Here is a 15,517-nt window from a genome sequence, read left to right as displayed (position 1 = left end):
AACAGTTTACAGGAAATACAGGAGATAAAAGAACATGTTAAACTACACCACAGAGATGGAATCCGCAAAATCCAGAATATGGCAAACTCTACAGGACAAACTACCTGGGGGAAAAGAGGAGAGAAATTTTTAGATGAAAAGAAATTTAAGAGATATGTTAACCAAATGTAATCCATGAACTTTGTTTGGATGTGAATTTGAATAGACCTATGGAAAAAGAATTATGAGATAAGTGGAGAAATATGAACACTGGACATTTTAAGACATTAAGAAATTACTGTTAATTCTTTTAAAGTGTGATAATGAGATTCTCATTCTTTATATATATAAATGTATATAAAGAGTACTTAACTTTTAGAGATATATACTTTAGTATACACTATATACTTTAGTAATTATAGATGTAATGATATGATATCTGGAATTTGCTGTAAAATCATCTAGGGTGGGGAATGAGGAAGTGGGTAGGGGTATACATGAGACAAGACTGACCTTATGCTGACAGTCGTTGAAACTGGATGATGGGTACATGGAGTCAGGGGATTTCATATATTATTACCTCTATTTTGATATACATATGAAAATTTCCATAATATAAAGATTTCTAAAAGTCTTACAACGCTAAGTCACAGAGTGAACACGAGAAAGGGAAATTTTCATACATTACTGAAAGGAGTAAAAATTAGTATAGGTCATTAATCTTTCATGTACGATTCTGAAATCTAAAAAGCTCAGAAAACAAAATTTTTTTGGAACTCATTTGGATACAAAAGCTGAGGCTATTTATAGTCCTTATTTATTTTATATATGAGGTTATTTACAGTCTTGACTTATTCCTCTTAAAGTGACTATCCATAAGGTATTGTGATATTGTCTATAGAATACTTGCTAGTAGTATTTTATAATATTACCATATTACATTCCAAAAATTCAGAATTCTGGAATACATCTGGCTAAAAAAATTTCAGAGAACAGATTTTTGGACCTGTACAACTACTTTAGAGAGCAATTTGAAATAATCTTGTAAAGATGAAATGGGCATACTTCACAACTCAGCAATTCCACTTTAACGCATACACTCCAGAAAAACTAATTACATCTTTTCAACAGAAAACATATATTGTAGAGGTTTGACTACAACATTCTTTGTAATATTGAAAAGTTGGAAAAAACCTAAATGATCGTTCATAGAAAAATAACTGTGGTTTGGTCATATGCTGGAATGTTATATAATAGTTAAATTGAATTAACTAGGATCTATAAGTATCAATATGGAAAGATTTCAAAAAATAAGGGTTGGGCTGGCCTGGTGGCGCAAGCGGTTAAGTGCTTGCGCTCTGCTTCTGCGGCCTGGGGTTCGCAGGTTCGGATCCCTGGTGCACACCGACGTGCTGCTTACCAAGCAATGCTGCGGCGGCATCCCATATAAACTGGAGGAAGATAGGCACGGATGTTAGCCCAAGGCCAGTCTTCCTCAGCAAAAAGAGGAGGATTGGCATCAGATGTTAGCTCAGGGCTGATCTTCCTCAAAAGAAAAAAAAGGGTGACAAAAATTTACATAACAATGTCTACAGTTTACTATTTACGTATATTTTTAAATATTCAAAACAATAAAATATATTATTATAAACACAAATATGTATGGTAAAGTATAAAAATATAGACTAGAAAGATACACACCAAATTTATAGTGGCTGCCTGTGGAGAGTTAAGAAGGGGATTAGAACTAGGGAGGGGAAGAACATTGCACTTCTTTTACAGAATACTGATGAAACCTGGGCAGAAGGGATTACATTTATTTAATCTTCCTCTAAGTATTTCTCTTTACCCTCAGAGGTCCAGGGTGAGGCTGCGCCTCTTCCAGCTGAATCAGCACCCCCATAGTCCTGAAATAAATCACTTATTTTTAGGTTCTTTGGGGTATAACTAGTCCTAGGGTGAATCTCTGGGAATAGCTTGAAACTCTACTGCTTTAGTAAATGCCAGCCCAGTGTTTGAGAATACTGTACGTAACACACCTGATGCCTGAGAACCCTAATATTAGAATTCTATATAATAACTCCTGATTATATATAAATTCTATATAGCAACTCCAGAGATATAAGCTATATAAAATGGACACAAATTTGTCTCACAAGATAAATCAAGAAAGAAGGAGAGAATATCTGGATTAGATGAAAAAAACTCAAAAGACACACAATTTAAATTAATAAAATGGCTCTATTGTTTAATTTTTATTAAATAGGTCTACCTAGAATTTCACTATTTTTATTTTCTATTTATTAGTATAATATCTAAAGAAAGCATTTATTTACACTAACATATTAAAATGTAATTTTACAACATAAAATAATTGTTATATTTAAGTTTTTTTTAAATTTAATATGCATTTTCATCAATTAACATTCAGTTGTCATCTACCAAAATGAAAATGCATCACCTTAGGAAACCACACTTTCACAATGGATCATGGCTGGTGCTGAACCTTTTAAAATAATTCTTTTAAACAGTACCTGCATTCACAAATGGGATTCCATCATATGGGACATACTGGGATTTCCACATCAAGCGTGTAGCTGGCTTGGCTGGGCTCGGAGATTGGCGGGTCCCCCAAACACTCTGTGTTTGCTGCTTGTGAAATGTTAGGACACTTTCTAATTCAGTCTCACTTACACAGTAGCCACGGTATGAATCTCCAATTTTCTGCACGTAGTAGAAATTAAATAACAAAATTAGCAAATATGTTTCATTGTACAAAAAATTTAATTAAGTGGTTGTCTAAGATGAAAGACTCATCAGCTTTCAAAAGAGAATGTCATTTCTTCTCTCAGATCGATAGTGGATTACAACCAGTGAGTCTGATCTGAATTCAACCAGCATCATCAAATAGGTATTGTCCAGGTATTTGTTAGAGAATACCATGCCAAACTCACTCCCACACTATCTTTATCAAAATCCTGTTTGAGAGAAACAGTATTTAGGGAGGATAGCTTGAAGATCATATCATGTAACCCATTCTTCCATACATTTAAAATTCTACCCCTGGATCCAACCAGATCAGCATAAAACTAGCCACAAAGTACTGGTTTCCTGTGGGACCTCTTCTACTGACATTGATTTTGCTATGATGCTATGAGTCTCTTTGAAAACCTATGAAAATTGTGATGGTATCTCCTATAAAAATGATGTCAAAGAATTTTCTCATTATGTCAAGATTCTTTTTATGAGATCCTTCTCTGAAAGAAATTCCTGTCTAGCCTTACTACCAAAAATAGTTAATGGTTTTCTTTCATCTTGTGGAAATTAGCATAATTACTTTTATCTAATGGACACAGAATTTAGTAACTAACTAGGTTTCCTCTTTTGAAATGTAGATGCTTAGATTATAGATGAGACGAGTATATACACTTACATATAGTTCATTAAGATACACGTTTCTTACTTCCATTTTATGGTTCCATTCTTATTTTTCTTTATCCTTTAGCTCCACTTTTAATTTCCACCTTGCTAATATATTTTATGTATTTTTGTAAGCTGTCTTAAATTCCTTTTGAAACAAGGCAAGGTATGAGTAAATCATGTGAATAAACTGATATTATCTACCCACAACCATGTGTGTATCCCTTAACTAGAAGAAAAGCTTTTTCTATACCAAAAGAGACAATCTGTTAACTGTGATCTCTTATACTGAAATGCATACAGACTTAGAATTGACTCCATGTCCTGTAGGTAAAAGCTAAAATAATCATTAGATTATTTACAGAAAAGATATGTGGGACTTGCACTGGAATTTGAAGAAGAGTTAAAAAGGTAAGTAGAAGAAAAAATAATATATTAGGAAATGGAGACAAAAACGAGTGAGGGCAGAGATAAAGGAAGATTCTGAAGTGTACGTAGGAAGTAAAAAGACTAGGCTAACAGGAATGAAAACTGAGTTGGAGAAAAGCAGGGAATAAGGACAAGATACGGTGATACCAGGTCATGGAAGACCTTGAAAGCTAGCTACAGTAGCTAAATGACATGGAAAAATAACACTGAACTTAGAGGGCAATGAGAAAAGACAAGGAAAGCAATGTTTAAAGACAAGTAGTTTTAGAAAACTAAACAGTAAGGACCAGAAATGGCAGAGCCAAAGAGATTAGAGGGAAGGCTGTTACTATAACCAAGTTCAAGACAACAAAAGTCTGTGGAAGAGGAGCCCCCGCCCCCCAAAAAAGAGATACTTTAAAGGAAAAACTGAAAGAATCAGGCGACTCCCTGAATATGAGAAAGGAAGAAATTAGAACTTTGTGCCTGGGTGTCTAAGAAAATGGTATTTGTCATTAAACAGACAAAGAATTTAGGAAGGAGAGCTACTTGTGTTTAGGATATATTCTGTTTTGGATATGGTGAATGTGAGGTGAAATCCAAGTAACCTTCAAGTACCTCGAGATCTGGGACAAGACCAAGGGCACAATTACAGCAAGCAGAGAAAGAGAAAGAATGGTTAGGGCCGGCCCCGTGGCTTAGCGGTTAAGCGCGCGCGCTCTGCTGCCGGCAGCCCAGGTTCGGATCCTGGGTGCGCACCGACGCACCGCTTCTCTGGCCATGCTGAGGCTGCGTCCCACATACAGCAACTAGAAGGATGTGCAACTATGACATACAACTATCTAGTGGGGCTTTGGGGGAAAAATAAATAAATAAAATTATAAAAAAAAAAAAAAGAGAAAGAATGGTTAAAAGATATAAAGTAGAGAAACATACTAGTGAAGTTTCATGGAAGACAAGGGAAAAAGAGTTTCTAAGAGAAGAAATGATAGTGAAGTGTGAAGGGATTTGTATGATCTCTGCTTTAACAGAGCTTACAATCTCTAACAAATAAAAAAATAGATGAGATCAGATTTAGCATAAACATTAACAAAATATTACAGATACAGCTTATATTAGTTGTACTCAAAAGTGGACATTTTGGGATGAATTGTAGTTATAATCAATTGAGTGAACCTAGGTAAGGATTATTTTTAACTCACCTCACAGCTCCTAAGACGGCAGGCCCATATAGGTGTGTTAGAAGAAAGTGCCTGGAGAGGAGCCAGAAAGGGTTCTTCAAGCATTCTGGAACAGGGGAGGAATATAGATAGATACATATTACAAGTTACAGACACACACCCCCATTCAACTGCTTTATCCTCTTGGCCAATGTTGAAGACAATATATTGAGGTCATCAATAAGAAACTGTAATAATAATGACAGATTGATCTGATGGGTATATTAATTATAATTTCCTTAACTGCTAAATTTTAGTAATTTTAGTAACTGTTAAAGCAAAGGCCTAAGTTTGTTCTTCCAAGTACCTGTAGTCCCAACAAATTTAAGTATTTTATACGTCTCTCTCAAAGCTTATTTTGTACTCTTCTCATTATATAATTGTTTTTCATTTATCAAAAACGAGCTGGGGGCTGGCCCGATGGCTGAGTGGTTAAAGTTCTGCAAGCTCTGCTTCGGTGGCCCGGTTTCGCAGGTTTGGATTCTGGGCAGGGGCCTACTCCACTCGTCACCCATGCTGTGGAGGCATCCCACATACAAAACAGAGGAAGACTGGCATAGATGTTAGCTCAGGGCTAATCTTCCTCAAGGAAAAGAAGAGGAAGATTGCCAATGGATGTTAGCTCAGGATGAATCTTCCTCACCAAAAAACAAACAAACAAAAAAAGAGCTAATAAAATATCTTCAGGTGACTTGTTAAGAATAACATGATATTATGTCAAGTTCTAAAACTAAATGTCATAAGTATTGTGTTCATTTAAAAATATTTTCATAGAACAATTAAAAAGAACATAAATAATACAAAAACCATGTCTATATTTCCCTATATTATTATAGACAGCGTAAGGCAAAATAAAGCTGAAATAGGTGTTAACAAAAAACATGTTAAACACTTTACCACAGAGGAATTAAATGCATAATAATATGATGATACCACCAAAAATTTTAGGAACAAGAAAGGATATTTTTTTATTCTAAAAACTCTATTAGTGTCAGATAAGTTTTCAGATTGCTTCACAAGATCACAGGCAAGTGTCACTGAGGAAAAGTAGCACTTTGGGCATTTATAGTTTCTACGGTAGCCTCCTTGTCGCCAAGATCTCATTAAAATGATTAAAGATATATTTCATGATAGATTATTCTACTTCCTGAATTTATGATCTTTTCTATAGTCAGCCAGCTTTAGGTGTAATAATTAAAAAAAAAATTTCCATGGCGATGCCAAAAGATGAGCTCCTCTTTCCCACTGACTCACCTGGTCACTGTCTTTTTGGGCAATGTGAGGGATGTTTGTGGATGAAGACTATAACTACTGTTATTGTCTGCTAGAGCATCCACTCTCACAGCTGGTAAGTTTCTGTCACTGGGTTTCTCTTCAGAGACATCTTAACAACGATAACAAGGACAAAGCAACATCAGTATCTTGAATAAGACCATGAGAATGTAACTAACTATAACATATATTTGAAATAGGAAAGGGAAGTTATGCTCTGAAGCTAAAGATAACAACACTTACAATGCTTTATTGAAAATTTCTCTGACAAACTTGTTTACTTTCAAATTATAATACTGACTACTGAAATTTTATAATTAAGTTTTTGGGACTTATACTGAACAGTTTGGATATAAAAGTGGTAGGAGGAATCGTTATATTAAGAGTTTCACGGGGCCAGCCCCGTGGCTTAGCGGTTAAGCGCGCACGCTCCGTTACCGGCGGCCTGGGTTCGGATCCTGGGCACACACCGACGCACCCCTTCTCCAGCCATGCTGAGGCCGCATCCCACATACAGCAACTAGAAGGATGTGCAGCTATGACATACAACTATCTACTGGGGCTTTGGGGGAAAAAAAGGAGGAGGATTGGCAATAGATGTTAGCTCAGGGCTGGTCTTCCTCAGCAAAAAGAGGAGGATTAGCATGGATTTTAGCTTAGGGCTGATCTTCCTCACCAAAAAAAAAAAAAAAAAAGAGTTTCACAATATAATAGGAAACTGTAAAACTGACTCTTTTTTGTTTCTATACCATTTTTATAGTGTTTTCTACAAACTATTCTTTTTTTTGTTTTAATGACTGTTAACAAAGACAAAGAATCATAACACTCAGATAAAAATATCTACCCTAAACCATTAGCTCTGAAAGAGCAACAAACAGTGTAGCTACGACATTAGAAAAGAGATTCAAATAGATAGAAAAAGAAGGGAAGCAAAAGGAAGAGAACTAATAGGGATATTATCAAACAGATAAAGGAAGAATAAAATACAAAGAAATGGGGAGCATGATTCTCCTTTCTGAACATGAAGGAACAAAGGAAGGAAGAAAAGAGCACACAGGATAAGAAGAATCGTTAAAAAAAAGTAATGAGTCACATGGCTAACCACATATTGATAAAAATACAAATGTAAAAACTACTTCAGTAGCTGTTAGCACTATATTCTTGTTATTGTTGATGTTATTATTACTGTTATTATAATTAAGAAGAATTTATTTTATGCTCACTGGTCATTTGGAAGGAAGCAAGAGTCAACCAGCTTCATAGAATTCCAAAATGAAATAGCTAACCTAGACAGGAGTTGAAAAATGAACTTGAAATTTATTTGGGCCAAGAAACTTTTTCTAATTATTCAGTTCACAATCTCACCCAAACAGATCAGTTTTAGCACTGATTTTCATGAGGTGATTTTCTGAAATACACATTTGCTTTTTAAAACATTCTCCAGTCCCCTATTTCCCCTTACTACTCACCCTGAGGACTATTCACATCCACAGGCTGCCCCTGAGGTATAATCACTGGGGCCATTCCTGTCTGTGTGGATGGAATTACACGAAGCACCTGTCCATTTTCTGATGGGCTGGCAACAATCATCTTGGAAGCATTAAAAAAGAAATCAAATGCATAAGCCTACAATGATTTAACAGAATTATTACTTAAATAAATAACTAAAGACATGCCTACCTCTATGGTGGATACTAATATTTCCCTCATTTTATAGATGAAAACACTGAGGCACATAAAAAATTTTTCCAAAGTGTCATAACTGATAAATGGTAAAGCTAGGATTCAAAATAGGCACTTTGACCTATGTTCTATGATCTTAACCACAAGCATGAGGTCTAACTACTTAGTAATCTGAACAGGGCTCTGCATGGATTAATGTGTTTACTTTTTTTTATTTATTGTATTATCCATATATGTTTGACCTATTTGTGTGGTAATCATGTGTCCCATATTTTAAGTCATTTTCATTAGTTTAAAAACAGTATCTTGTTAGATGTCTAATGAAACAGAATTTATTTTTATATCTCTGCATTTACACATATTCTGTTTTGGTCCATAAGGAATACTACAGAGGGTCCCAAAAGTGTGAAAACGTAGGAAAAATCATAAATTTATTATACATTTTTCTCAGTTTAACAACTGAAACCACTGCCTCCAATTTAGAGGAATGTCAATTAAAAAGGCATCTACAGGGCCGGCCCTGTGGCTTGGTGGTTAAGTGCGCGCACTGCGATGCTGGTGGCCCGGGTTCGGATCCCGGGTGCGCATCGAGGCACCACTTCTCCATTCATCCTGAGGCCGAGTCCCACGTGCAGCAACTAGAAGGATGTGTAGCTACGACACACAACTATCCACTGGGGCTTTGGGGGGAAAAAATAAAAAATAAAATAAATAAAATCTTTAAAAAAAAGGCATCTACAGTTGAAGAAAAGCATTTTGAAGCTATCATTTGAAAATACAGCTAATATACTATTTGAAAATAAGTTTATCCTGTATTTCCAGACTTTTTGGACACCCTGTAAATTTTATTACCTAATATACAACTCTTCTACTGACAGTTTTACTGTTTTACCCCAAGTCCACTGTCCTCAGTTCTCCTGAGTGCAAGTCTCTCTCCTTAATCATTCCATCCCACCTTCCCAGCCTTCCCTTTTGCTATGTAAGACATGAAAACATTGCTGATGCCTGACAGGGATTGCATTCTTACTTTTAAGAGGGTCCTTTTAAAAAATTTAAATTTGAAAAAAATTGAATTAAAAAAACTCAACAAAGTAAAATGCTTTAAATATAATCATAAACATTTCCCAGAAATTAAGAGTAGGAATTGTTTCCCTCCCCCAATGTTTATCAAGTTTCTTGAGACAAAAATACCTTGCCATACTGCCTATCACTTCAGCATGAAAAAGCAACTGTCAACTCTGACGATGATAATTGCTTTACAATTGTTGAGCGCATACTAAGTGGCAGGACTTTACATGTATTACCTTATTTAATCCTCATCATATGTATATGAACTATATACATTTTACACATGAGGAAATTGTCATAAAGGTTACAAAACTCACGCAAGGTAACACAGAGCTAAGGAGTCGTGAACTGAAATTCAAACCCCAGCAGTCTGACTCCTTTTAATCACTACTCTGTACTGCCTCTCAATATCTGATGATGTTATTTAAACCTAAAAAAAGACAAAAAGAAAACAATACAAAAAACTCTGCTGAACTTTAAAAGGTAACAGTAATAATATTGTTTTAAATTCTTTACTCCTTATGAGATTAAATACCTGTGAAAAATATTTCATTGATTCTTAGAAAAAGTGCTGCAGTTATTTTTAAATCCAAATAAAACACATATATTGATAATTTACTCAATCATATGAAAACTTCATATTTAAGACTGATCTGTGGAATATCCCCTTAATTTTGAAGCTATGTTTCCCAAGCACAGTGAAGAGTCTCCTCCACTTTCTCTCTCCTTGGCTTATTCCACCTGGCACCTATTTTTAACTCATATAATTTCACAGTGGGGATGATACTATTACTTTTCCTATTTAGAAAAGCTAATTATCTTTAATTTTTGCTATGAAAACAAACATAGTTTTTAAGAGTCATCTGCTGCAATACATTCTGTTGGCGGCAGCTTAAAAATTATCAGAAAACCTTGGCCAATGAGTAGTCTCATATTTATTGGGCTCTTTGTGTACAATATATCTAATAAATCCAAAATACCACCTCAGCTTCACTCCAGAACCTCCTCATTCATTGCAGACTCACCCACTACAGAATCTTTACTAGTTCCTCGATAGCTTCTATATAAAAAATCATATTTCAAAAAAAAGAAAAAGAAAACCAATTCTTTCAAAAAGCTCCACTTAAGGGGGGATGCTGATAACAGGGGGCAGACTATGCACATGTGGGGGCAGGGGGTATATGGGAAATCTCTGTATCTTCTGCTCAATTTTGCTGTGAAACTAAAACTGCTCTAAAAAACAAAGTCTACTGAAACAAACAAAAAACCCAAAAAGCTCCACAAAGTTTCTCAGAATATCACCCCTTTCTGATCTTTGGTTCTTTGAAGAAAATGCTTTCTTATACTCCATGTTTCTTATATTTATTTCCAGGCTTCATGCCACACACTTCTTATTTCACAGCTTTAAATAACGCTTTGTATCATCTCCTATCCCAAACAACGTAAAAATCACCTTTATAATCACTTTGTATAGAAAGTTCAATACAATTACAAAAAGAAGGGGAACTCTAACTATTTTTGGAGTCAAACAAATAAACAACTTTGACGTGTTTTTTAGGGGAGGTACCATGTGTAAAATGACAACCGTTCACACATTTAGACTCTTTTGATCCTTCTGTCAGAAATAGAGACTTTCTAAATATTCTGACGGAAACTGGAATAAATGTCAAATAACAAGAGAAATTACAGAGTTTTTCATTGTGGACATGAAATATTAAAATGTAGTTGGCTCACATCTAGATTATCTGTTGCACATGAACCTCTGCTGTTGATGCAGTATGGTCACAGAAGCTCACCCTTATTTCACGTGTCAGTCCTGCAGGAGGCCCAGAAATATGTTGAGCCTGAACACATACAAAAAGGACTTGTCTACACTTAGCCACCTCTCAACCAATTCTTCTCAACTCCAGAATTTAGCTGGATTATAAGGGAGCAAAAGGACATAGATTAACTCTAGAATGCCCTAGACTAGAAACAGAAACAAGGATTAATTTTAGGTAAAATGGTTGCTTACTTGTGTATAATTTATAATTTAAGTTATGATTTTAAAAATAATTTTATTATGAAATTTAATAAATATTCATGGTAGAAAATTTGGAAAATACAGGTAAACAGACACACATTATTCTTCATATTATTACTAATGTAAGTATATCCTTATTAATCAGAGAGCAACTTAGAAGTTTTTCTCGGGCCGGCCCCGTGGCTTAGCGGTTAAGTGCACGCGCTCCGCTGCTGGTGGCCCGGGTTCGGGTCCCAGGTGCGCACCGACGCACCGCTTCTCTGGCCATGCTGAGGCCGTGTCCCACATACAGTGACTAGAAGGATGTGCAGCTATGACATACAACTATCTACTGGGGCTTTGGGGGAAAAAATAAATAAATAAAATTAAAAAAAAAAAGAAGTTTTTCTCAGTAATTTTCTTTATTTGAATCAAAATCATCTTCATCTCTTCTACTCCAACTACAAACTTGGTCATAAAGACTGTCAGCTAACAGTTTAAAGTAGCATTTTCATCTTTATGGATTCTTATTCACATGACACATACATATCTACCTACAAAGATCATCAAGGGTATGTCTAATGGCCAGTATAACATTGGGACTTTTATTACTTTCTTTTTCTCAAGAAAGCATACCAGCATGCGGCATGCAAGTTGGTGACTGAGATGTTGATAAAGCAATGACCTTGAGTTCAGTCAAATGCATACACAAAAAATACATGTAACTTATATGTAAACTCTGGCACTTGAGTACAAGTTACAGATTATGTTACATTTCCAACTGATCTCAAAGCACCAGTGTGCCTAAACATGGTGGCTGGGAAACACTGATTTGAAGTACTATTTGTAGTCCTGCAAGGGAACCTTTTAAAATATCTTACATAACTTAAAAATGAATGTCATGGGAATAGTATTTTCAAAGCAATGTAAGTCAATAGTGTCAAGAAATTGAGGTCATCTAGTAAGACTATTTTGCTAAATAGCAAAGAACTGGTTATTTATAAAATATACTCACCATTTGTGCACTAGAATCCCCCAATGACTGAAGTTCATATTGAATAGGTTGCCCATTTTGGTCCACTAGATGGAACTGTTCTGCAGAAAGAGTCCGTGTCTGAGTCACGGGCCCTGGTATATTCTGTGATGTGAGTGAATTATCTGCTTCATGAGTAGTAATGGGTAAAATTCTAGGGGAACCATTTTGTCCAAAGGAAGGATCCCTGGAGTCCATACAGGTTAGATCCTTTTGCAAAGAAAAAAAAAATCACTTAGATGTTTGTAAAATATAATGTCACACACACAAAAAATAGAATGTTCATAATAAAAATGTAAAGACGTTCACTTTTCAGTTAATTATTCACTTTACTTTTTGCAGGAGCTGTCAATTCACAAAGACTGATATAGACAAAAAGCAGTTCTTATGTGAAATTGTTGATTTTTATTATATTTTATTTCAATTTTATTTGAAATAAAATTGTCCATGGGAATGCAACTTGAAATGATGAAATATAATTCAATATACAGATTTTTCTTTATATACAAATTTTTATGAATACCTTACTTTAAGTAAAGCTCTATACTATAAAATTAAATATATGTAGAATTGTGGATAATTAAATGTTAAAATTCTTGAATACATCAAATATAACACTATTCCTTAAGCATAAAATGTTGTTAAATGGCATATTGTTTTCCCTTAGAATGGGAAAAAGTTCCCAGTTGAATCCCTCCCTCAAATACCTGTGAATCTGTTTTTGACTCTTCGGAATCATTATGGTTGACTCTTAATGAATCATTAGACTGCTCCATGCTGATATCATATTCAATTCCATTGTCTTCTATTATTTAATAGCTGAAAGAGTTTAAATATCTGATCAACTAAAGCACTTAACATTTTTCAGGAATGTTGTTTAAAACAAATCTCTCACCTTCCCTACTGTGTTACCCTATACAATTTAGGTTAAATCTTTCCATTCCCTGACTTGCCAGGGCACCAGAATACATTCAAGGCAGAGCAAAGATTAGTGTTATGCAGTTCCCTCATGCCATCCTTAATTACACTCACATACTGGCTTATTAAGATTGCTATTACATAACATCTCTTCAAAAACTTCTACAATTCTTACTTTACAAAGATTTAATGCAAATAAAGGTTTTTAACTTTCTGAGTTGGATGTGCCCTAAGGTAGCATTAGATAATCTTAGAAAAGATCTCTTGGTATAGAGGGAGACGAAGTATACATAACTCTTAACATAATATACAATCATACTGCTTAATATTAGTTTGACAAGCTTTGAAAATGAAGAAATATGTATTCCAAAAAGTTTGAGCCACTTAGGACTAGAACAGTGGTGTTCAGCTGGTGGCGATTTTGTCTCCTCACACGTTCCTCCACCCTTGGGGATATTTGGCAACGTCAAGAAACATTTTTGGTTGTCACACCTGGGAAGAGTGCTACTGGTATCTAATGGGGAGAAGCTAGGGGTACTGATAACCATCTTACAACGCACAGCACAGCCCACAAAAAGATGTTAGTGGTGCTGAGGTTCACAAACCCTGGCCTAGTATATTATAGTGACTACAGGATTCTGTATTATCTAACAGGAATGACATTTTATGTCTCAGAATTGGAGTAAGGTCAAATGAAACTGGTGAAGGATACCATTGAAACATTTATAATATAAAATAAACCTCATGGAATCTTTTTAATAACCCACCCATTTAATTTTATTTTTCATAAGATAGCATAAATTCTTTTTAAAAAATCTTTACAATTTTTTTAATTTAACATCCATTAAATTGAACTTTTTTTGGTGTATAGTTCTATGGATTTTAACACACGTAACCACCATCACAATGAGGATACACATAATTCCATCACCTTAAACCCTAATTTAAATTTATACCTTGTACTTAAGACTTATTCAGTATATATATTTGAATACATTGAAAACTTATTTTTCTGATAGCATCCAAACATACATTTGTGAAATTAACCATTTCATAAAACTACAAGGTTTGCCATTTTATATTTTCAAAATATTATAAATACTTCTACTCAAATGTAAGTTGCAATAGGCTATAAAATCTGTCTTATTTATTTATTCATTTTTGGTGAGAAAGATTAGCCCTGAGCTAACATCTGTTGCCAATCCTCCTCTTTTTGCAGAGGAAGATTGGCCCTGGGCTAACAGCCATGCCCATCTTCCTCTACTTTATACGTGGGATGCCTGCCACAGCATGGCTTGATAAGTGGTGCGTAGGCCTGCACCTGGGATCCGAACCTGTGAACCCTGGGCCACCAAAGCACAGCGTGAGAGCTTACCCACTACACTACTGGACAACCCCAAAATCTGTCTTATTTTTAATATATAACTATAAAATATCTTAAAACTACTTCTCCTTTAAGATTTTAAATTATCACTTGTATTCTAATCTAATTTATTATAAAAATTCCAAAAACCTGCAGTTACCTCTTAGGCTGTAAAAGTAAGAGAAATTTCATTTTATAACTTTCTGTTTTGAATTTTTACACTATACATACATTATGTAAGAATAATACTTTTTAAAGGGGTTTAAAAAATAATAAGAATGTTCCATTAACAACAATATGGCAGATTAGATACTATAGAAGGCTCTCTTGCTAGAAAACAAAAAACAGAATCTTTAACAATCTAACGATCTAAAACAAAATCTTTATTTTGTGGCTGGGCTCTGCTATAGGAAGTAACAAAAATCAGAGGCCACTCCTGTCCCCCCTCCTCTCCCCCCAGACACAAAAGAAAAGCAAAAGCTGTGAGCTAAAACTTAAGTGATGAGCACAAACAGAAGGAAATTTCCCCAAAGGCAGTGCTAATACACAGGTTTGGTGGCTGGGAAACTGGAGGGAGGACCAGCAGCTGGTAGTGGAGGAGAACTTAAAACTCCCAAGTTAAGACTAGGAATCCGAAAGGTCCTGGACCAGGAGTGTTAGTCTGGCTTCTGGTAAGAACAAATGCAGCTATTATCTGGAGGAACATGAACCCAATTAAGGCTCTAATTTCCTTTCACATTGAGATCAATCAAATATACACTTACAATCAAAGAGTGCCAAAAACACAAGGAAATAAACCACAGTGAGAGAGAGTCAGTGGACTCAGACACCCCCTAAAGACTTCAAATATTGGAACCATCTAATACTGAATATAAAATAATTATTTAATGTTTAAAGAAATAAAAGAATGAATCACAGGAATAAGCAAGCAACAAAAGACTAAAAAAGTTTAACTTGAAAAAGAACCAAACAGAACTTTCAGAAATGAAAAATATGAAGAATAAATGCAGAAGAATGAATTACTAAATTGGAAGACAGATTTTTAAAATTGCCCAGAATGCTTCATAGGAAAAACAGAAGATAAAAAGTATGAAGAGACTTAACACTAGGAAAAATAGAATGAGAAAGTATAGCATATCTATCATTGAAGA

At 34.9% G+C, this 15,517-nt stretch overlaps 1 protein-coding gene across 11 annotated transcripts in view; it reads right to left on the bottom strand.

Annotated features, from left to right (window-relative positions):
• CARF (calcium responsive transcription factor) overlaps nt 1–15,517 on the bottom strand; it is a 58,183-nt gene that overhangs the window by 31,760 nt on the left and 10,906 nt on the right. For 9 of the 11 annotated variants that reach the window (XM_087435646.1, XM_087435645.1, XM_087435650.1 and 6 more), the window contains 6 exons: nt 12,793–12,904; nt 12,068–12,295; nt 7,769–7,889; nt 6,282–6,411; nt 5,010–5,094; nt 2,514–2,703 (listed from right to left, as the gene is read on the bottom strand). In XM_087435646.1, the coding sequence (XP_087291772.1) occupies nt 2,514–2,703; nt 5,010–5,094; nt 6,282–6,411; nt 7,769–7,889; nt 12,068–12,295; nt 12,793–12,861 (823 nt within the window). In that variant the 5' untranslated portion in view covers nt 12,862–12,904. Of the gene's footprint in view, nt 1–2,513; nt 2,704–5,009; nt 5,095–6,281; nt 6,412–7,768; nt 7,890–12,067; nt 12,296–12,792; nt 12,905–15,517 lie in introns of those variants that run through there. The other 2 variants (XM_087435652.1, XM_087435653.1) reach the window with 2 other exon arrangements.

This window comes from Ceratotherium simum, chromosome 9 (genome assembly GCF_057802395.1).
Source record: "Ceratotherium simum simum isolate JZ-2026a chromosome 9, ASM5780239v1, whole genome shotgun sequence".
Lineage (NCBI taxonomy): Eukaryota > Metazoa > Chordata > Mammalia > Perissodactyla > Rhinocerotidae > Ceratotherium > Ceratotherium simum.
The sequence above is the reverse complement of the archived record's forward strand: the minus strand, read 5'-3'. Positions and strand labels throughout refer to the sequence as shown.